The 22,717-nt window shown below is 34.1% G+C and overlaps 1 protein-coding gene across 3 annotated transcripts; it reads right to left on the bottom strand.

The window, feature by feature from the left end:
• Window positions 1–1,738: 1,738 nt before the first annotated feature.
• LOC123897656 (elongation factor G, mitochondrial-like) lies at window positions 1,739–21,071 on the bottom strand. 3 transcript variants are annotated; one of them, XM_045948374.1, is made up of 14 exons: window positions 20,660–21,071; window positions 20,492–20,559; window positions 18,674–19,004; window positions 16,927–18,024; window positions 16,736–16,795; window positions 15,898–16,284; window positions 15,229–15,311; window positions 14,104–14,163; window positions 13,209–13,304; window positions 7,993–8,054; window positions 7,759–7,825; window positions 7,005–7,043; window positions 6,788–6,872; window positions 1,739–1,985 (listed from the first exon to the last, which is right to left on the bottom strand). In XM_045948374.1, exons 7-14 carry the CDS (start codon window positions 15,280–15,282, stop codon window positions 1,927–1,929), a joined length of 522 nt encoding a protein of 173 aa, XP_045804330.1. In that variant the 5' UTR covers window positions 15,283–15,311; window positions 15,898–16,284; window positions 16,736–16,795; window positions 16,927–18,024; window positions 18,674–19,004; window positions 20,492–20,559; window positions 20,660–21,071; the 3' UTR covers window positions 1,739–1,926. The 3 variants fall into 3 exon arrangements, 1 of the variants encoding a protein (XP_045804330.1); XR_006805114.1 differs by lacking the exons at window positions 1,739–1,985; window positions 15,229–15,311; window positions 18,674–19,004 and adding an exon at window positions 13,525–13,621 and having other exon boundaries at window positions 6,843–6,872; window positions 7,759–7,823; window positions 20,660–21,070; XR_006805115.1 differs by lacking the exons at window positions 1,739–1,985; window positions 7,005–7,043; window positions 15,229–15,311; window positions 18,674–19,004 and adding an exon at window positions 13,525–13,621 and having other exon boundaries at window positions 6,841–6,872; window positions 7,759–7,823; window positions 20,660–21,070.
• Between the last annotated feature and the right edge of the window lie 1,646 nt (window positions 21,072–22,717).

Genomic DNA, 22,717 nt, shown 5'->3' with positions numbered 1-22,717 from the left:
ATTTTAATCCCTCACTGAGGAAAAACTATTGAGTAGTCCTTGAATCTACATTCCGTTAGTCAGTTTGGTCCCTGCTGTTATGTTTGGCCGTTAACTTAACAAAAAAGCTGACGTGACATTTTTATGGACACATGTCAGCTTGCTGAGTTGGCACGAGGGACGGGGAAACAATCATTTTGGTCCCTGAATGTGCAACTCGCTGTCATTATGGTCCCTGACTCAAGAAAAAATACAAAATGGTTATTTTCCAGTCCCTAGTGCCAACTCAGCAAGCTGATGTGTGTCCAAAAAAATGTTACGTCAGCTTTTTTGTTGAGTTAACGGTCAACTTAACAGCAGGGACTAAACTGACTAACGGAATGCAGATTCAAGAATTATTTAGTAATTTTTCCTCAGTGAAGAACCGAAATGACAACGAGTTACACATTGAAAGACCAACATGACTATTTCCCTTTATTTTTCGATATCACCTTATTATTGTTGTGAAAGTTATCACACTTATAGTGGCACCTATCCCTATTTGAATGCTTAGAAAAATAGAAAGTGATCATCAACCGAATTTTAGGTCGTTGTTGCTTGCAAAATTGTGATCATTAATTACTTATGAGATAATGTGTGTCTTTTTTTTTTGTACATGTGTCTAATACAAGACCACTCGTACCAAAGGCAATTATCCGTGGACCTTGATTTGGATTGAAGCTTTAAATTAAGTCGGTTTATGATTGTAGGTGCAATAACTATATTACAAAATTTTGTTAATAAGAGTAAAAATTATACATGTATTTTTAGTGTACATTTAAACTGCTCAGTGTGTTTGATTTTAAAACTGTTTTTTGGTATCGGATAATGGATAAATTGGGAAGAAGGGACAAAACAAAAATTGAAATTCTTGTCACTCACAGAATCATGGGACAACTTTTTATCCTCTGCACAAATTATCTGAAATAACAAAATAACATTTTATCCACAAAACGTACAACACAAAGTTTGTTCAAGTTTATTCAATATATTAAACGTTAATCATATATCTTATACTATCATGTACTATTCTATCAAATACTTATATTTTAGGAATCAAACATAATTTATTTTTAGCATTAGCTTTCTTAGAAACACAACAATAAAATCCTACTCCATACTAGTAGGTTGTACAAACACAACAACGTATCTAATTCTTATTTGTTGCACGGGACCCACAAGAAATTATTGAATTATCAAACGTGGAGTAGCATGGGACTGATGGGAGATAAGTTCATTACTGACTTTGTCTACAAAATATGGGAGATGAAAATTCACTAGTAACAAAATTAATGAGAAAAATGAAAATGTGAAATCACACTCACTAAAAATTTTGAGGTACTTTTTTTTTTTACTAATTTTTGTTACTAACTTTATGTTTTTCATTTTTTTTTTGAGAAAACTTTATATTTTTCATGGCTGTGATTGTTAAATGATTATTTTTTTAATCATGTTATAACTTAGATACAGAGTTTTTATCGTGATGCTTAAAACTTTTACTACTTAAACTAATTCATCGTTAGTTATGAACAATTGTTTGATGAAAACCGAACTATTTTAAATATGTGTTCTTCTAATGCTCTTCTAGTATGCACTTAATTAGTACTTGTATATATTATTAGCATAACATAACCATTAATTAGAATTATGACAATCCAACAAACTAAACATCAACTTTTCTATGCAAAAATAAATACTATCCTGCTAAATATCACCATACTAGGTCTAGATACTACGTACTATATACAAATAGCATTAATATGCATATAACATCATTCTGTTGGAGTAGTTACTAGTTAATATTTTAATTTTATAATTTAAAGTCACAAAACTTCTCTTTTTATATAACACACATGAAACACCACATAGCCATACATTCTTGTAAACATTCATAAATTCTTTACTACATTATCTCACATTCTTCAAATCTAGCTCTTCAACATTCATCATCATGAACCCTTTAGATCCTAAAGAATTTAGAAAACAAGGTCACATGATCATTGATTTTCTAGCTGATTATTACCAAAACATTTCAAATTATCCAGTTTTAAGTCAAGTAGAACCAAACTATCTCAAAAAACTCTTACCCTCTTGTGCACCTTCGAATCCCGAATCAATTGAAACAATCCTCGAAGATTATCAAAAACACATAATCCCTGGCATAACTCATTGGCAAAGTCCTAATTACTTTGCTTATTTTCCGTCAAGTGGTAGCACGGCAGGGTTCTTAGGCGAAATGTTAAGCACCGGTTTGAATGTTGTTGGATTTAATTGGATTTCATCACCGGCCGCAACAGAACTAGAAAATGTTGTTATAGATTGGCTTGGTGAAATTTTGAATTTACCCAAAAGTTTTCTTTTTAAAGGCAATGGTGGTGGGGTTTTGTTAGGTACAACATGTGAGGGTATTTTGGGAACTTTAGTTGTTGCTAGAGATAAAATTCTTAGCAAAATTGGTAGTGAAAATATTGGTAAACTTGTTGTTTATGGATCTGATCAAACACATTGTGCAGTTCAAAAAGCGGCGCATATAATAGGAATTAACCCGAAAAATTTTCGGGTTATTAAGACAAGTAAGTTGAATTCATTCACTTTGTCGCCCGAATTGTTGTTATCAACAATTGAAAATGATTTAAAAAATGGTTTGGTTCCTTGTTATCTTTGTGTTACCGTTGGCACAACTTCAACGACCGCAATTGATCCGGTAGGATTATTGTGTAAAGTTGCGAAAAATTATGGAATTTGGGTTCATGTTGATGCTGCTTATGCCGGTAGTGCTTGTATTTGTCCGGAGTTTAGATACTTAATTGATGGCGTTGAAGATGCCGATTCTTTTAGTCTTAATGCTCATAAATGGTTTTTGACTAATTTAGATTGTTGTTGTCTTTGGTTAAAGGATCCAAATTCTTTGATTAAGTGTTTATCAACGACGAATTCGGAGTATTTAGAAAATAGTGCTTCGGATTCAAAACAAGTGGTTGATTACAAAGATTGGCAAGTAACTTTAAGCCGAAGATTTCGCGCTTTGAAGGTATGGATTGTTCTTAGAAGCTATGGTGTTGATAATCTTAGAAATTTTTTAAGAAGTCATATTGAAATGGCTAAAACTTTTGAAGGGTTGGTGAAAATGGACAAAAGGTTTGAAATTTTTGTGCCTAGAACACTTTCTGTTATTTGTTTTAGAATTTTACCTTATAGTAAAAAAGTTGCTAATGGAAAGGTGCTAAATGGAGGTGTTAAATTAATTAGTAATGGTGAAGGTATTGTTGCTAATGGAAAAGTACAAAATGGAGGTGTTAAATTAATTAGTAATGGTGAAGATTTTGTTGCTAATGGAAAAGTACAAAATGGAGGTGTTAAGTTGATTAGTAGTGAAGATGTTGTTGCTAATGAAATTAATCGTAAGTTGTTGGATTCTATTAATGGTTCGGGCGATGTGTACATGACTCATGCTATGGTTGAAGGAATTTTTGTGATTAGGTGTGCTATTGGAGCAACTTTAACTGAGGAAATGCATGTGGTTAAGGCTTGGAAGGTTGTGCAGGAATATGCAGATTTAATTCTTAAAGATAGAAAGGGATAGTATAGAACTATAGATTTGTCTAGAAACAATTTGTTGGTTATAAATTTATAATTGTTATCATTGAAAAGAAAAATTTACTTTTAAGGATTTTTTTTCTAACAGTCCTGTGGTTAGAAATTTCACCTTAAAGGTGAATAAGTGAAGTATTCGGAGTTTAAACCCCGAATCCTACATAATATATACGATGCTGCCACTTTTAAGGATTATTAATTGTATTGTTCATTGCTATGATGCTATCAATTGTATTAAAGATAGAAAGAGATATTATAGATTTTTTAGTATTAAGTTTTCGTGGGAAGGAATCGCGATAATTCAGAGTTCCGATAGAATATATAGCTAAAAATTGTTCAACTAGATATCGAACTAATATAGATTTGTCTAAAAATAGTTTGTGATTATAATACTGTTGTAATTGGAAAGAAAATTTTGTATTTAAGGTTTTTTTTTTTTTTTAAAAAAAAATTATACTCAATTTAAAGTTTGTTTTGGTTAGTTAGTGGTTTGGAACATGTGGCAATGACCTCAAAATTTTGTTTTTGGTTTGTTTTTTGTTAGTTGAGAAAGATTATTAATTGTCTTGTTCAATGATACGATGCTATGCTTATTTATCCATTCATTGTATTACTGTATAATTTTTATTTATTTTTAACAAAAGGGCCAAAAGCCCCGTACACTATCTTTATTAGAAATTTATGTCCAGTTATAATTTCTTTTTTATATTTGTGGCAGAACCACCCTATGATGTGTATATTAAAGTTACATTTGAGTTTCACATTCTTACGTATTATTAATAGAGCTGTCAAAAAGACTGGGCTATCGGGCCGGTACATTAGCCATATCCTTTTATACGGGTCGGGCTTCATAAAAAGGGGGCCGAGCCTTATCGGGCCGGACCTTATCAGGTCAGGTTTTTCATGGGCCGGCCCACAGGCTTTTGGGCCGGCCCCTTAAAGAATTTAAAAAATTATTTAATTCTTTTTTATAATCTCTTTATTGTTATATTTTGGTCCTATTTTTATGCATAAATTCATATAGAATTTTTTTTATTATTTTTGTTATTTTATTGTTATTATTTGTGTTTTATTCCTATTTTTAAGCAAATCATCTTTTTATATGGATTAGAATGAGATTATTTGTTAGAGATTTGTTTGTTTGTTTGTTTGATGAGGATAAAGAGGAAGATATTGTTGTTTGGGAGATTATGTGAGAAAATATAGGGATACGAATTACCTTCGTAAAGATTTAGTTGAGAAATATAATATAAATTTAGTATAATGTTTTTTTTTTCAAAAAAAAAAATACTATGAAAATTAGTGGGTCGGCTCATCGGGCCATATAGGCTTTTGCTTATTGGGCCGGGTTAAGCGGGTCAAGCCATGAAGGCTGGGTCAGCCCCTTTATTTGATCGGCCCCTGCAGGCCGGGTCAGGCCGGACCGGACCGGCCCCTTTGACAGCTCTAATTATTAATAATCGTGGTTCTCTCTATTAAGTCTAACATCAATTATTACAAAATTAACTAAAAATTTATTCTTTATCTTTTAATAATTGAATACTTGGGATCATCTTAAAGAAAGAAACAAAAACGTAAAAATAAAAGTAAAACACTTTAGAGGGTGTATTCAATTGGGATTTGGATGGATTTTAAAAGATTTTTTTATGATTAAAAAATCTTGTGATATTCAATCAAAACTTTTATGAAATCTAAATAAGTCTTATGGTATTCAACTGAGACAATCAATATTTTTTTCAAGGCAACAAAATCCGTAGGTATTTAATTGAGATTTCTCTAAACTTATGAAATGTCTCTTGGTATTCAAAAATCCATAAATTTTGATGGATTCTTTTATGGAGTGAATTTTGAGAGACTTTTTGATTAAAAATACACATAAAACACTCATCTAACAATCTCAATCAAACCCTCAAGACTTTCAAGACTTTTTTCTTTTGCCTGCAGGACTACCCTCACGTTCTTTCTTACAATTTCAATCGATTTTTTATGTATATTGGCCACGTAGAGAACTGCTCTCATCTAACTTGAATCAATATTATATTGTTTATGCTATATAGCCACACAAATCAAACAAAATTAGGATATGCAGCAACACGATTAAAAAAAATAACATGAAGCAACTGTAATATAACCATCATCTATAAAAAAAGGGTATGCTAAACAGTATCCCTGAGGCACTTGTTAAGCATACCTAAAATGGAAATAAAAAATAAAATTTATATTGAAAAGACAACTTTTTGTACTTTTGAGGCATTGAATATACGCATTTCGAGATAAAATTTCCATAAAAAAAACACGACTGCTCCAGCTACAGTCTCCACTAAATTGAATCATGAAGCCTACCATCATCTTGAATTGAATCATGTATCTCTCCACTAAATTCTAACAACCCTGTCTCACATTGTTTATACTTCGTCTTTTCTAGGATATGTACCCGCATGTATCTGGGAATGTATCCGATAAATGTAATTTTAAAATTACAAAAAATAATTCAGATTTCCGATACTTCCAGGGTGTGTGTCCAAAATTATTTTCTCCCAACAATATTTTTTAAATAAAAAAAAAAAATAGAGAAAATGGTTTGTTTAATACTCAAATTAAAATAAAAAATAAATATATGAACGTAATCTAAGAGATTGTTTAAACGTTTCTAATTTAAAAGAGGTGAAATCTAATTTTTAGTATAAGCGGGGCGGGTTCGGGGACGGGTTCGGGGTGGGTATCAATGTACCCATTACCCACCCCACACCCATCTTTTAAAATCGGGGAAAACCCAAACCCGAACCCAAACCCAGTCAACTCGGGTTTTCCCCGTCAAAGCAGATATGGTTTGGGTGGGTACCCGCGAGTATGAGTTTTATTGCCATGCCTACTATCCGGGCTTCATGGATCACAACTCACAAGGCAATGAGATTGGATTGTGACATGTAGAAAGACTTCATAGTGTTTAGCATTTTGTTTCAGCCATTTTGGCTCATTTCTTCTTTTTAAGTTTTTCTTATGCAGTTTTTGGTATTTTTGATCCCTCAAAATGAAATTTACTCTAAAATGAAAAATATAAAGTCCACATTTTCAAACAACTTAAACCACCAACAACAGATTCATGAAAAATTCAATCTTACCAAAAATATTTAAATAAAAAAATATTAAATATTAATTTTACTAATTTTTTTACCTTCAAAGGGCCTGCCCTGTCGATTCATTGGCAAAGCTAGAGTGACTATTTCTCCAGCATTAGCCTCTTGAACCTCTGGAAACCGCTGTCGATTTGGGAGAAGAATCACAATTAGAATTTAAAAACGGATATTGTAGAACAATTATACAAAAATTCTCCAACGATATTCAATTTAATGAGAAGATGCACATATTATGGTGAAAATCTAAAAACTAACCTCAGGCATATTATTAAGCACCCCGATTACATAAGGAACCTGCATTTTAAGAGAAGAAAGACTTCAGCCACAAAATCACTAGTCACAAATCGGTAATAAATGAAAGCAGAGACATGAAAATGATCTTATGAGTGGTGCACACCACTGCGTAATGCTTTCAATCATGTTTCATTCCTCATTATACTAGTAAGAGCTAAAACTAGTACTAGTCTTTGTTGTAGCAATATTTTTAGAAAAAAGTACAAAGTGAGGCGACAAGACCTGAATATGCAGTGTGCTTAAATAGATACTTTTCTGTAGGATAAGTTTCTTGAAAAAATAGTCAATATTTCTATTGGGAAGTAGCAAGTAAGATTTTGACTCCATGCACTGTGTTAGAGACTTGAATCCATGAACTAGTAAGAAATGGATGATCTGAGGTAAATTAATATTGAAAGATCCCATAATTGTGTATATATATTTTTTGGTGTTATTAACCATCTGGTTCCTAGGAGAAGGGAGCCCTAGTAATCCGGATTTCGGCCGCAAGTTAAGGTAAGTAAAGCCTAGTCAAGAAGTGTTCCTCCTAAAAAAATTGTATAAATGCAATCTTGAATTGAGTCATACATTTATCAAAAATGAACAAACTGTGTAACAAAATACGAAGATTAGGTAACAAAAAAAATAAAATAAGAGCAGATCCACAACGCAAAACATGAATCATGTGCACAAGACCAATGCAATCAAACTAGAACAGTGAGGCACTTAAACTTACCTCAAACGTCTTGCCAGTGTTAGCATTTGTAATAAAATCTCCCTTCCGAACGACACCCTCAAAGACTTTTCACCCAATAAAAAAATATATGAGTCAGGATTCGTTGACACCAGATTTCAAACTTAAAAAATTTACACCATCTCTTTATAGGAGGCGAATTAAATCAATCCAACCAATTTAAGACAAAACATAAAATTTGAAATAGGATTTAACCACATTTAAAGGTTATTGTACCTGAGAAATGTTATTTGACAAATCCTATCCTTCAATGTGAAAGCCAATGCCACGAGTGAATGCTGTTAAAATAGCCCAATAGTATTATTTTTTAGTAAATTAACAAATAGCATAACAACCATGTTTATCAAGATTTTGTGGAACAGTGCAGTCTTTGTTATTTTGTGGTGCATAAGATTAGACGGAAAAAATTTAAGTGTAGAACTGTGCAGGTTTTTTTTTTATTAAGTAAGAAGCCTAAGTTTGTCTCTCTGATTATAATACTGAACACTGGTAATGGCTTTGTGAGAATGTCAGCAATCCAATCCAGAGCAGGAACACACGTCACGACTAGAGATTTGGCAAGAACTTTTCTCGAACAAGAACAAATCAAGGTCCATATGTTCGGTACTAGAATGCCGAATCAGAATATGACTCAAAGAGTCAAAGTGAAAGTGCTTTGACTGCCGCAATAAATGATTGGCGTGGGATTGGAATTTGCAGCTCATGAAGTAAGGATAATGATGGGTTTTGTGTGAATAAAATTATAATAAACGATAAAGAGGTTTGTATTACTGTGAAAAGAACGGAATACAAGCAAAGGAAAATAGAATGTGTTGATAGCGACGGCTGTCAACCCTAAAAAGCTCTAACGGCTTCCCTATCACAAAGTGTGATCTTAATTCTTTTTTCTTCCGTAAAGACCTGACCCTAATCCCCTTATATAGTAACTAACTCCCCTACTCCCCTTATATAGTAACTAACTCTGATTGTATCCATCACATAGCTGCCACCTCAGCATCTTTTATGCTTCCTCCTATAAAACCTCCACACTTTGGGCTTATTATCATTCACATCAAGGCCCACTTCAGCATCTCTAACAATTCCCTCCTCCTCAATAAAAGTCTTGTCCTCAAGACTGAAATCAGGGAACTGTCCTTTGAGAAACACATCGTCCTCCCAAGTAACATCATCATTGGATTTGTGTTTCCATTTAATAAGACTCTGAGACACAGATACTCCCCCACGTGTGATAGTCCTAGCACCAATAACCTTTTCAGGATAATTATCATCATCAGGACCAATTTCTAACTCCTGTGGGAGTTCTCCCTGCACAGAATAATCTCCAATGGCCTTTTTAAGTAGGGAGACATGGAAAACTGGATGTATACGAGATTGTGCAGGTAATTGTAACTTGTAAGCAACTTCTCCCATCTTAGCAATGATTTGAAAAGGCCCATAAAACCTGGCAGCCAACTTAGGATTAATCCTTCTTGCCACAGACACTTGTCTATGAGGTCTTAGCTTCAAAAAAACCCAATCTCCTATGTTAAACTTAACCTCTCTTCTCTTCTTGTCTGCATACTTCTTCATCTGTTGTTGTGCCCTCAACAAATGAGCTTTCAATTGATTTAAAGCTTCATCCCTTTCACTAAGTTCTAAAGCTACTGCTGCAACCTTAGTTTCATTACTCAGAAAACGCATGATAGTAGGTGGTGTCCTGCCATACACCACTTCAAAAGGAGTTTTGCCAATGGAAATATGGTAACAGGAATTGTACCAAAATTCTGCCCACGAGATCCAGTGCGACCATGTTTTGGGCTGTTCAGAGGCAAAACAGCGCAAATAACTCTCCAACCCTCTGTTAGTGACCTCAGTTTGTCCATCTGTCTCTGGGTGATAAGCTGAACTCATTTTCAACTGGGTTCCCTGTAATTTGAAAAGCTCCATCCAAAAGTGACTGACAAATAAAGGATCCCTATCACTAATGATAGACAAAGGAACACCATGCAACCTGACAATTTCTTTCACAAACAGTTCAGCCACAGATTTTGCAGTATAAGGATGTTTTAATAACAAGAAATGACTATACTTGGATAGTCTATCAACTACCACCAATATAGCTTCAAAGCCTTTAGATTTGGGCAAACCAGTAATAAAATCCAAAGAGAGATCCTCCCAAATGGCATTAGGAATAGGCAAAGGTTGAAGGAGACCACCTGGTGACGTAGCTGCATATTTTTGTCTTTGGCAAATGTCACATGCTCTAACAAAATCTCTGATCCTTCTCTGCATACCAGGCCAGTAAATATTTGTTGCCAGCCTCCTATAAGTCCTTAAAAACCCAGAATGTCCTCCCATTGGTGTTTCATGAAATTCCTTCAGCAACAAAGGAATGGAAGGAGAGTTAGCAGATAACACCAAACGCCCATGATAAAATAATACTCCTTGTTGAACACTATAGCCTGACTTCTCTCCTGGATTTGCCAATACAGTTTCTGCAATTTTTTGTAATTGAGGATCTGTTCTGACTTCTTGCAATAGTTTTTCTCCATCTAACCACGTGGGATAAGACACCAGTGCATTCAATTCCTCATCACCATGGCATCTGGATAAGGCATCAGCTGCCTTGTTCTCTAAGCCCGGTTTGTATTTCACTTCAAATTGGTACCCCAGGAGCTTTGCTAACCAGCATTGTTGATCAGGAGAAGTTACTCTTTGTTGTAGAAAATGTTTCAAACTTTTATGATCTGTATAGACCACAAAAGATTTGCCCAAAAGATAGTGTCTCCAGTGTTGAATTGCCAGCACTAATGCCATAAGCTCTTTTTCATACACAGACTTTGTCAAATTCCCTTCAGATAAGGCTTTGCTGAAAAAAGCTATTGGCTGCTTTTGCTGCATTAACACTGCTCCGATGCCTCTGCCTGCAGCATCACACTCCACCTCGAATGGTATGTCGAAATTAGGCAATACTAAAACTGGAGGTGTGGTCATAATTTTCTTTAGGCGATTGAAAGCAGACATGGCTTCAGGTCCCCATTTAAAATTATTCTTCTTAGTCAACTCAGTTAAGGGCTTTGCAATCTTGCCATAGTCCTTAATGAATTTTCTATAATACCCTGTGAGTCCTAAAAATCCACGAACTCCTTTGACATTTTTTGGTTCAGGCCATTCCAACACACATTTAATTTTATCAGGGTCTACAGCCACACCTTCCCCAGAAATCACATGCCCTAAATAATCCACCTGTGTACAACCAAATTTACATTTATTCTGATTTGCCACAAAACAATGTGACTTCAATACTGCTAGCACTACTTTCAAATGTCCCAAGTGTTCCTTTTCAGATTTGCTGTAAACCAAGATATCGTCAAAGAAAACCAGCACAAAATGTCTCAAATACGGCCTAAAAATATCATTCATTGTTGCTTGAAAAGTAGCTGGTGCATTCATCAGCCCAAAAGGCATGACTAGGTACTCATAATGTCCATTGTGAGTCTTAAAAGCAGTTTTATGAATGTCATCATGGTGCACCCTAATTTGATGATACCCAGCCTTTAAATCTATCTTGGAGAACACTGTAGCTCCAAACAATTCATCTAATAATTCATCAACAATAGGAAAAGGGTACTTATCTGGTATAGTGGCTTTGTTTAAGGCTCTATAATCCACACACATCCTCCAAGAGCCATCTTTCTTTTTAACCAAAATCACAGGACTTGAAAAAGAGCTCATACTTGGCCTTATCACACCAGCAGCTAGCAACTCTGTTACTTGCTTCTCAATCTCTTCTTTCTGATGATGGGGATATCGATATGGTCTAACATTCACAGGTCCATGTTCCGGGATTAGCTTGATTTGGTGCACTTGACTTCTTTCGGGTGGTAAAGAAATGGTCTCTTTAAAAACTTCAGAAAACTGACTCAACAATTTAGCCATTTCCTTCTGCCCAGTTGCCTGTTCCACAGCTACATCCACATGATTAGTCCACCACCACTCGTCACTTCCACCTCTGTGCTTATCCTCCAGAAAAGAGTTTAAACAACTCTGCTTATCTTGCATCTTACTTTGAGCCTGCAAACTGATTGTTCTGCCCTCATGTATAAACTGCATAGACAAATCTTTCCAATCCATGACAACCTTGCCCAAAGTACTCAGCCATGACACACCCAAGACACACCCAAGACCACATCTAACCCACCCAGATCCAAGACCAATGCATCCACTTCAAAAGACTCTGATCCCAAAGCAATTTGAACTCCTTCACAAGTTCCTTGAGAAAAAACTCTATGACCATCACCAAGCTTAATGGATTTAGCAATAGTTGGAGTCACAGGTAAACCCAAAGCAGTAGTGACATCTGGGGAGATAAAGTTGTGGCTAGCACCACTATCAATCAACACCACCACTTCAATCCCAGCTATTTTACCACAAATTTTCATTGTGTGGTATTCACCCATACTGCCCAGCACACCCAAAAGCTTACACTCTGCCTCGATTTCTTCCTCATCTCCTTCAATCTCAGTAGCTTTGAGACACACAATTTCTCCATCAAGGCCCACTTCAGCATCTCTAACAGATAATGCCTTGGAAGTAGCTAGGGCTATGAACCACCAAGTTAGAACTAAGACATAAGAATACCCCAAAGGTAGACCTCACATTATCTACATCAGAGACCCTGGCCCAATCAACATCATAATAGGCCTGCAAACTTGAGGGAGACAAAGACCTATTTCAAATTGAACAAAGATGTCATCTTTGCTAAATGTAAAACCAAACAAATTTGGTTTTACATTTAGCAAAGATGTCATGTGTTCTATCTCAAAATTCGCTTTACTGCAATCGAGTGACTCTGCAGGGGTTGAGCCACAAACTGCACAGTTTATTAACAGCATATATCCAATGTCTAGTCTAGTTACAGTACATACTTCGGTGCACCAAACTATAGATCTGCAGGTGGCAAGATCATCCATGTAGTCCGAACCAAACTGAAACTTAGGATTCCTAGGAAGGAGGTAGAGATACCCTTGGTAGAAAGTAGAAACCATCTATGCTTTCTGGACGACCCTCTGACATAGTTGGTTGGAGAAAATATACAAGATGAAAAGGCTATTTTAAAGCAAAGACCATGATTTATATTTCAACATATTATAAGATGTGATTTATGTTTTCAACTTTTAAAATAACTTGCCAATTATCATTATCATGATTTACTTATATTAGGTAGAAATTTATAATGTTATCATACACATATTAACAAGTCTAATATCGATATTCCATGTTTCTGAATGAAACAATTATGTTTTATTAAGCACAACACATTCTATGCAATTTTCACCATCTTAATAGTGAAAATATTCAAGATTCAAAAAATTGGCCACCAAATCAAAAACTCAAATTGCAATTTCAAACAATCAAGATAACAAAGGATAAAGTTTCTTTGAATTTGATACCTTTTCCCCATTCTTAGATTGGTCGAGAGAATAATTACTAGCTTCAATTGGACACGGAAAATAATCAAGTACACGATCCAAAAGTAGTTGTAGCCCCTATACCAGAAACAACAGAAAATAAAAAATAGTACAAGACTGACAAAGCACAATATTAAGAGTTGGCTTGAATATATTACTCAACCCTACATAGACATGGTAATGGAATCGAAAAGCTTAAAAAAATACTAGCTAGCTTTTAAAACAATAGTTTTAATACAAAGATCAAGACCATACAACAAAGAATGCACATATGAATTCAGGGTAATTCAATGGTTACCTTATGGTGACCCTACGAATTGCTTCCTACACACACAAAGTAACAATTGCCTTCAGAGGTGCATTGACAAAGAGTGGATTTTCCAAAAGATCTAAGCCTGGAATGTAATACATGCATAAAATTGAATTGAGTCGTGAATTTTTCTTCAATTTCATCACAAAACTCATGGGATAACACTTATTAGTGTATATGCCTAGTCAGTGTTGTCGATGGCAGATTAGGGTGGCAAGCCAAAAATCCGCCATAAACATATGGCAGATGGTGTAACAGTATATAGTGGAAGCATGTCGGCCAAAGTAAAAATCTTATCTCACACACACACACAAAACAGAAAAATTAAATAAAACACACAAAGACTATTTGTCAAAAATAGAACATATGACATCTTTGCTAAATGTAAAACCAAATTATTAACATGAAAAACTCCGATGAAAATAGTGACACGGTTACCCACACACCTGAAGCATAGAATTTACCCTTGGTACATAAGTTTCAATTCTATTATACTGTCTTAATAATTAATATAATAAGCACAATGCATAATATTTCTGGAAGCATAGAATTGCATAAATAAAATACCTGCCCGGAATGAATTTCGTTCAACTCACTCATCGAAGGGGTTTTTCCAACTGCATTAACCTAAAATCACATCCAGGAAAAAGAAAAACCTTAGTAAAAAATTCACAGAAGTTATTCACGTGAAAATAAATAAATCTAAAGACAAACATGTACATAAATCAACAAAGCCAATTAAGGCACAAAACTTAACTGTCAAAAGCCCTCAATCACTCAAGACAGAAGAACAATAAGTGAATGTCCGAAGGTCTAATGACTACAAAGTGAAACAATAATACACAAATTGTGCTAAAGGTGACTTAGCACATCAGAGGACCAACAGTTCAACAAAGAAAAATTAAGTGCAGGTAGTTTAGCCAATAAATCAACTGTTCCCTTATTTTAAAACACAAACCGATCAATTTGATGAGCTGAGATACAACACTGATTCAATGTTAACACAACCACTAACATGATTTATACCAACACCAACTAGGACAAGGCTCAACATTAAAATCAGCCTGCACTAACAATTATTCCTGGCCATGGATTTGGTTCAGACGAGAGAAAATTATCTCGGCACATTTATATTTCCTAAATTAAAGGTTACCAACAATTAGGAGGTATGTTTGACATCAACCTACATTGATTTAAATATATAACTCCATCGGTTTAATAGCACTAAATCAAAAGGGACATTAAGAGTATGAGTTGTGTTCTTACTTGTGGTGAGAAACTTAGATGATGACTCCTACAATTTGATCTTTCCTTGATTCCACCCCCTTCTTTCTATGCTCTCTGTATTTTCTGTATGAATATTTGTTTTTCCCCAAAGCGTGAAGTAACGGGGAACTTACCAGTTACTAATAACTCCTATAATAACTCCTTCCTAAATAATAGAGACTAGTGGAAGATTATCGTTTTACTTCCCAAGCCGAGTCAGCTATTATTGAATCCACTACTCCTAATTTTTAGCTACTACCAGTCATCTTATTTTTACCTATAAAAGACCGACTTCTATCTAACACGTGTTAGCCAAGACTTTATTTGTGAGTATTATAATGTAATAATAATCAGAACACACACATATTACTAAATATTAATTTTATTTAATATCAAAGTAGTAGAAAGAAAATACTCGGGTCTTACAAAGAACATGAATGGCACCATCAAAGGCACGCAAAGCACTCTCAACCGCAGCATTGTTAATCAACACTATCAAGTATGTTAATCTACAAGGACATATTTTAAAGAAAAAGCATTAACTGAATCAATACAATAATATCAGTTTACTATCATTCATATTCATTCATTAAAAAACTCAAATTTTAACATGTGATCGGGCTCAAGTGGTTAATGAACTAACTCCCTAAGGCAAATCATTCGGGAAAAATCCGACTTCTATTCCGAGAGAAATAATCCTCGATCAGACTATAGGCTCTGTTTGGCAAAAATAGAGGATAGCTGTTAAACTAGTTTATAGCTTATGGCCACTGGCGGAGCCAGAAAATTTATATAGTCTAGGCAACTTCTCAATTTTAAACAAAAGTCTCAGTTTCGAGCATAAAAATCTCAGTTTTACCCTAAATTAACCCCTAAAAATCTTAGTTTTGCCTTAAACTAACTCCTAAAATACCAATTTTTTTTTACCAGTACGCCCTGCTTATGGAAGATAAGCTAGCTAATTAAACTTGTAGTCATAACTACAAGTTATAAACCATAAGCAAAAACTCAAATGTTGGATTGTATGACATAATAACTAAAAAGATAGATAAGAATGAATTCAAAATTAATATACTAGTTCTACCTAGTACCTACATTATGCTTTTTCCGGCTGAAGAAAGTGAAACTGTGAAAGCTGCCTGAATAATTTTATTCCAATTACGCTGAATGGACTCACTATGATCCTCAAACTCCATAAGAGTCCTCTCATTCTTCCACCTAGCTCGGTGCATCTTTTCGATCTGACCCGTGTATAACATGGACCTTTCATCCTCGGTAACCTTGTTAGGGTGGATCAGCCCCGATATCCAGACATTGCGAACTCGCTCCACTGACTTTTCCGAGAACCGACGGAGGTGGAAAGTGGCGGTGGACGATGAAGAGACAACATGCGGCGCGGAACACTGCCTAATGGTTATTTGAACTGATTAACCACTTAGTACAATTTATAGGTTTTTGGTAGAATAGAATTTCATGGTACTCCTGACCAAAGAAAAAATCATGGTAGTTGATGTACCCAAAAATAAAAAATAAAAAGAACCCAAAAATAAAATAAAAAAGAATTTCATGGTACTTGCCCTAAAAAAAATCTGTATTTGTCAAGCCAGTTGCAGCAACACAAACAATTATAAAGCATTTAGCATGGCAAGTTTTACTAATGGAAGCATAAATGCTCAGCAACCAGATCCTGAAATGTTTTTCATAGGCTCTAAGGACAATCACTAATAGCAGAATAACTATTATATTATATACAGTATCTTTAATTTCAAAAAAATGGAATTTGAATTCTTCACATTTTAAAGATTTAAACAGCATGCAAGAGTAAAATGCCCTTGGTACATAAGTTTCAATTCTATTATACTGTCTTAATAATTAATATAATAAGCACAATGCATAATATTTCTGGAAGCATAGAATTGCATAAATAAAATACCAGCCCGGAATGAATTTCGTTCAACTCACTCATCGAAGGGGTTTTTCCAACTGCATTAACCTAAAATCACATCCAGGAAAAAGAAAAACCTTGGTAAAAACTTCACAGAAGTTATTCACGTGAAAATAAATAAATCTAAAGACAACACATGTACATAAATCAACAAAGCCAATTAAGGCACAAAACTTAACTGTCAAAAGCCCTCAATCACACAAGACAGAAGCGCAATAAGTGAATGTCCGAAGGTCTAATGACTACAAAGTGAAACAACGATACACAAATTGTGCTAAAGGTGACTTAGCACATCAGAGGACCAACAGTTCAACAAAGAAAAATATCAACTTAGATGTGTCTTCAAACCATAAGTTTCAAACACACCAATGAGCCACCAACATAGAAATACTTGCAGTGGTAGTAAAGAAACATGTCTTCAATCTTCAGTTGTAGACAAACTATCAGCAAACATATTCTCAAACTGAGATTTCTTAAAACAAGTCTGAAGCCATCAACACATATCAACTAAAAAATGGAACTAAATATGCTCTACAATCATCATTCAAGGAACACTAATACTAACTTCCATCCAAAATTACTCCACAATCTGTGCTGTCACATTGACAAAGATCCAAATGCCAAATTCACTATTAATTTTCACGCTACCAATTAAATCTATGAGGCAATCCAAAAAAAACTGTTGCAGGGTTTCAACGAAATAGACAATTGTAACAAGTTCCAAATTACTAGTAAGCCACACAAGCTAAATCTATGAGCATCATAACCAATCTGCTACTCTAGAAGCTTTATCCATATTGAGTAAAATAGAGAATAATGTGCACCGCTATTTCTCCTCAAATTACATGCTTGAAACCAAATAATGGCCAAAATCCAACAACCAGATAACCAAAGGAAAATACAAGTCCAAAGATACAGGAATAGGGAGATATGACATACTCTTGGATATACTTTTTAGGATTAGTTGGATCTGAAATCCAATGAATCTCACTCATGTTTGGTGTCTCAACATAGGACATAGTAAATTCCCCTATCTTCTCAAGCTTCCCTCTCTTACCTGCCCTTAGAACAAGGTTACCACGCTGATAGGAAAAGATACCATTGGTTATATAAATGATGATGTCACCTGAATCAAAATAATCACATTCATCTCCCCAAAGCTGAAAATGAACTGCAGCAGTTTCATCGACTACAAGTGCCAAACACATCTTATTTTGTCCAAAAGGGTTTGCAGCATCTTTAAGGTCCAATCAAGAAGCTAAAATTCTTTTCTGTTTCTACATTAATAGCCAACAATTTAGAGGTTGTAAGACTCAAATATTGAATTTTGCATTCAAAGCCATCAATTAACATATACTCAATTTCACATCTAAGGTAACCAAAAGCACACCACCATCATGCATTCATGCCAACTTATCATTAATAAAAAAGCATCATAGAGTCACTGTATCATGGGTCGTCTCCATATGCATATCAAAGTGATAAATAAAAATTCAGAATAAAATTGAATTTAGGCCAACAATTTACGGTCATCACAGGATATATATATATATATATATTCAATTTTTGCATCTAAGATCACTCAGCACAAAATCATCATCCCAATTTATCATTACCAAAAACATAGTATAGTCATTGCATCAAGGGTCGTCTCCACTTACATTTCAAGTTAGGACTAAGCATTCACATTGAAATTGCATTCATTCAAACCTTCAATTTAGGGACATCAAGGACATATATTCAAGTTAGGGACATCGAGGGACATATATTCAAGTTAGGGACATCGAGGGACATACATTCAAGTTAGGGACATCGAGGGACATATGTTCAATTTAGGAACATCGAGGGACATATATTCAATTTAGGGACATAGATGGACATATATACTATTTCGCATCTATAGCACCAAGTGTCATCTCCACTTACATTTGAAGTTATGAATAAGCATTCACATTCAAGTTCCATTCGGACCATCAATTTAGGGACATCAAGGGACATTGAGGGACATATGATATACTCAATTTCACATCAAAATTACCAAGTCACACAACCTTCTTCGCGAAGTTTCAGCTTGCATTTAGACCATCAAAATTTTCATGTATACCATCTTGATTCCATATGAATATATAATTCATATTGTAAGCCGCATAATTGGTAAAAAAAAATTCATGTTATTGGGTCATCCAAATACAGCATCCCAGGACTTCTCTTAAGAATTCTTTAAGCAACTACGCAATTTCTTAGGGGCCAAATTAACCTTATTAGGCATGAAAAATTAAGATTCACTGGTTAGCAGACTCTTGGATAATCAATGCATACAAAAACTATCCAAAACAACATTTCTGTCAAACAATATTTCGGAGAATTTGTGTTACTTCACGAAAGACAAAATTGAGTCAAATCAATTAGAAAACATTCCAAAAGATAAAGGATAAAAAATTGAAAACAAAGATGTAGAGGTGATAAAAATCACAAGAAATCAAATCGATACAAGCAACACTACTAAATCTGATAGGATTTACAGAGTCATAAAAGGTCCAATCAAGAATCTTAAAAAAAAATTCCATTTCTACATCAATAGCCAACAATTCAGAGGTTGTAAGACTCAAATATTGAATTTTGCATTCACAGTCATCAAGTAACATATACTCAATTTCACATCTAAGGTAACCAAAAGCACATAAGGTCACTGTATCATGGGTCGTCTCAATATGCATATCAAGTTGTGAATAAAAGTTCATAATTAAATTGAATTTAGGCTAACAATTTACGGTCATCAAGGGACATATACTCAATTTTTGCATCTAAGATCACTCGGCACAAAATCATCATCCTAATTTACCGTTACCAAAAGCATAATATAGTCATTGCATCAAGGGTCATCTCCACTTAAATTTCAAGTTATGACTAAGCATTCACATTGAAATTGCAATCACTCGGACCTTCAATCTAGGGACATCGAGGGACATATATTCAATTTAGGGACATCGAGGGACATATTATACTATTTACATCTATGGAGCCACAGGTCATCTCCACTTACATTTGAAGTTATGAATAAACATTCACATTTAAATTCCATTAAAGCCGTCAACTTAGGGACATTGAGGGACATATTCTCAATTTAGCAACATCGAGGGACATATATACAATTTAGAGACATCGAAGGACATTTACTCAATATAGGGACATCGAGGGACATAGACTCTATTTCACATCGAAGGCATTTGACGTTATGAATAAGCATTCACATTTAAATTCCATTAAAGCCATCAATTTAGGGACATTGAGGAACACTCTCAATTTAGGGACATCGAGGGACATATATACACTTTATTGACATCGAGGGACACTCAATATAGGGACATCGAGAGACATAAACTCGGCATTTGAAGCTATGAATAAGCATTCACATTTAAATTCCATTAAAGCCATCAACTTAGGGACATTGAGGGACATATTCTCAATTTAGCTACATATATACAATTTAGAGACATCGAGGGACAGTTACTCAATATAGGGACGCCGAGGGACATAAACTCTATTTCACATGAAAGGCATTTGAAGTTATGAATAAGCATTCACGTTTAAATTCCATTAAAGCCGTCAATTTAGGGACATACTCAATTTTAGGGACATATATACAATTTAGAGATATCAATGGTCATTTACTCAATATAGGGACATCAAGGGACATCAAATAAAATAAAAACAACATTACAGAAAATGACACAAATCAATTACCTGTAAAGTTATAGCAACTTACTAGCATTACGACTTAATTGTGGATGAGAACTCGGAGTAACAAGTTCCTACAATTCCAGCAACACACAATTAAACATGGATTTAAGGAAAAAGCAATAAAATAATAACCTTTACAATTCGAATTGAGGGTGAAGTGAATCCACACACCTTAGCAACGTTGTCGTTTAATGGTTTGGTCACAAGTTGCAAGGACGCAGAATTCTTTTCCATTTCTACATATCTCTTTCAAATCGAATCAAGAATTTTAGGGTTCAGAAACATGAAACCCTAAAATGACGATGTTGAATCGTTCAGAATTTTTTTTAGGGTTCGAGTAATCAAAGATTAACGAAAGAATCAATCAGTTTCGCTAACAGAGAAGAAATTGGGTCGAACGAGAAAGATTAACGAAAGAATGAATCAGTTTGGGTTTCTAACTAACAGAGAAGAAATTGGGTTGATTCGATGATCGATTTGAAAGAAATTGAATTCAGAATTGGAAAGATTGAAAACGGTAACAAAGAAACCTAACACAAACACAGAAACCAAACACACGCATATATAGTGTGCGTTTGTTCTACGTGAGTCGTATTTGAAAAGAGTAACTTTTTTTGTTTTTTTTTTTTTAAGCAAAAGTTATATATAAGAGGATATATCAAAATTGATTTGATTCAAATTTTAAATTAGGAGTCAATTCATTTATTTAATAAATAAATAAAAAATCTTTGTAATCCTAAAATAAATAATTCAAAACCAAAACATTGCGCTAAAGTGGTTAATGAGTTTACCCTAAAACTAATCGTTTGGCAGAATCTAAATTTGACTTGTAGTGGAAATAATTTTTTATTTTTTTTGTCGGACTTTACTTATATCGCAGCCGAACTCTAGATTACCATACGCCTTTAACTAAAACAAGATGGTTAATATAAAAATTTAAAATAAAATAATAATCCAACAAAAAAAGCATGGTGTGGTGCGTATGGAGAAGCATTAGTGTGGCACAAGTGGTTGGTCCCTTAACCATTTAGTCTTGGGTTCGATCATCGGCTGATACGTATGAAAAAATATTTGTTGGAAGAAGTCAACTCAGATCCACAACACAAAACATCATGTGCACAAGGCCAATGCAATCAAACTAGAACAGTAAGGAGACTTAAACTTACCTCAAACGTCTTGCCAGTGTTAACATTTGTAATAAAATCTTCCTTCCGAACGACATCCTCAAAGACTCTTCATTCACCCGATAAAAAAAAATAACATATATGAGTTGGAATTCATCGACACCAAATGTCAAACTTAAAAAACTTACATCATCTCTTTATAAAAGGCGGATTAAATCAATCCAACCAACTTAAGACAAAACATAAAATTTAAAATTGGATTTAACCACATTTAAAGATTATGGTACCTGAGAAATGTTTTTTTTTTTAAGCAAGCAAACTTAGTGCATTTCATTTATAATAATAGTTTCAATACAAGGTGGACAATAATCAAAAATTTGGGGACTAGCATTAAAACGAGTTGCCTGCACAAGAGCATGAGCTACTCGATTGGCTTGTCTCATAATATAACTGACCTTACAGTTTTGACTCATATTTAATAATCTACGACACGACTCAATAATAACACCAAACGGTACCTGAGAAATGTTATTTGACTTAGAAATGTTATTTGACAAATCCTATCCTTCAATGTGAAAGCCAATGCCACGAGTGAATTCTGTTAAAATAGCCCAATAGTATTCCTTTTTAGTACTCCCTCCGTCCTAAAGGGCAAGTCATTTTGACTATATACATTATTCATACATCTTACTTTGACCTTATTTTTTTATTAATAAATAAAAACAAATATTAACATATAAGATGTTGTTGGATTCATCTCGATGAGTATTTTCACAATATTAGATTTTTATAATTTTTACTATTATACAATTAAAAATATTAATCATTTTAAGGTGAATTTTCTAGACATTAAACTACTTGATAAAAAATATAATTTTTGTACATAAATGGTACCAAAAAAAATAGTATGGTGTGATTTTTCAGTTCGCCATAGAATTTGCATTGTCTCCACTTCTCTCTCACTCTATTTTTCTGGAACTATTTTTGACCTTTTCAATTGCTTCAATGTTATATAAAAAAAAAATATATAACTTATCAAAAGACAATCCCCATCATTTACTCTCCATCACTTATTCTTAGTTTTAATTTGCAATATTTTATTTTC

This window comes from Trifolium pratense, linkage group LG7, assembly GCF_020283565.1.
Source record: "Trifolium pratense cultivar HEN17-A07 linkage group LG7, ARS_RC_1.1, whole genome shotgun sequence".
Lineage (NCBI taxonomy): Eukaryota > Viridiplantae > Streptophyta > Magnoliopsida > Fabales > Fabaceae > Trifolium > Trifolium pratense.
Note: the sequence above shows the minus strand (reverse complement) of the source record. Positions and strands in the feature narration are given on the sequence as shown.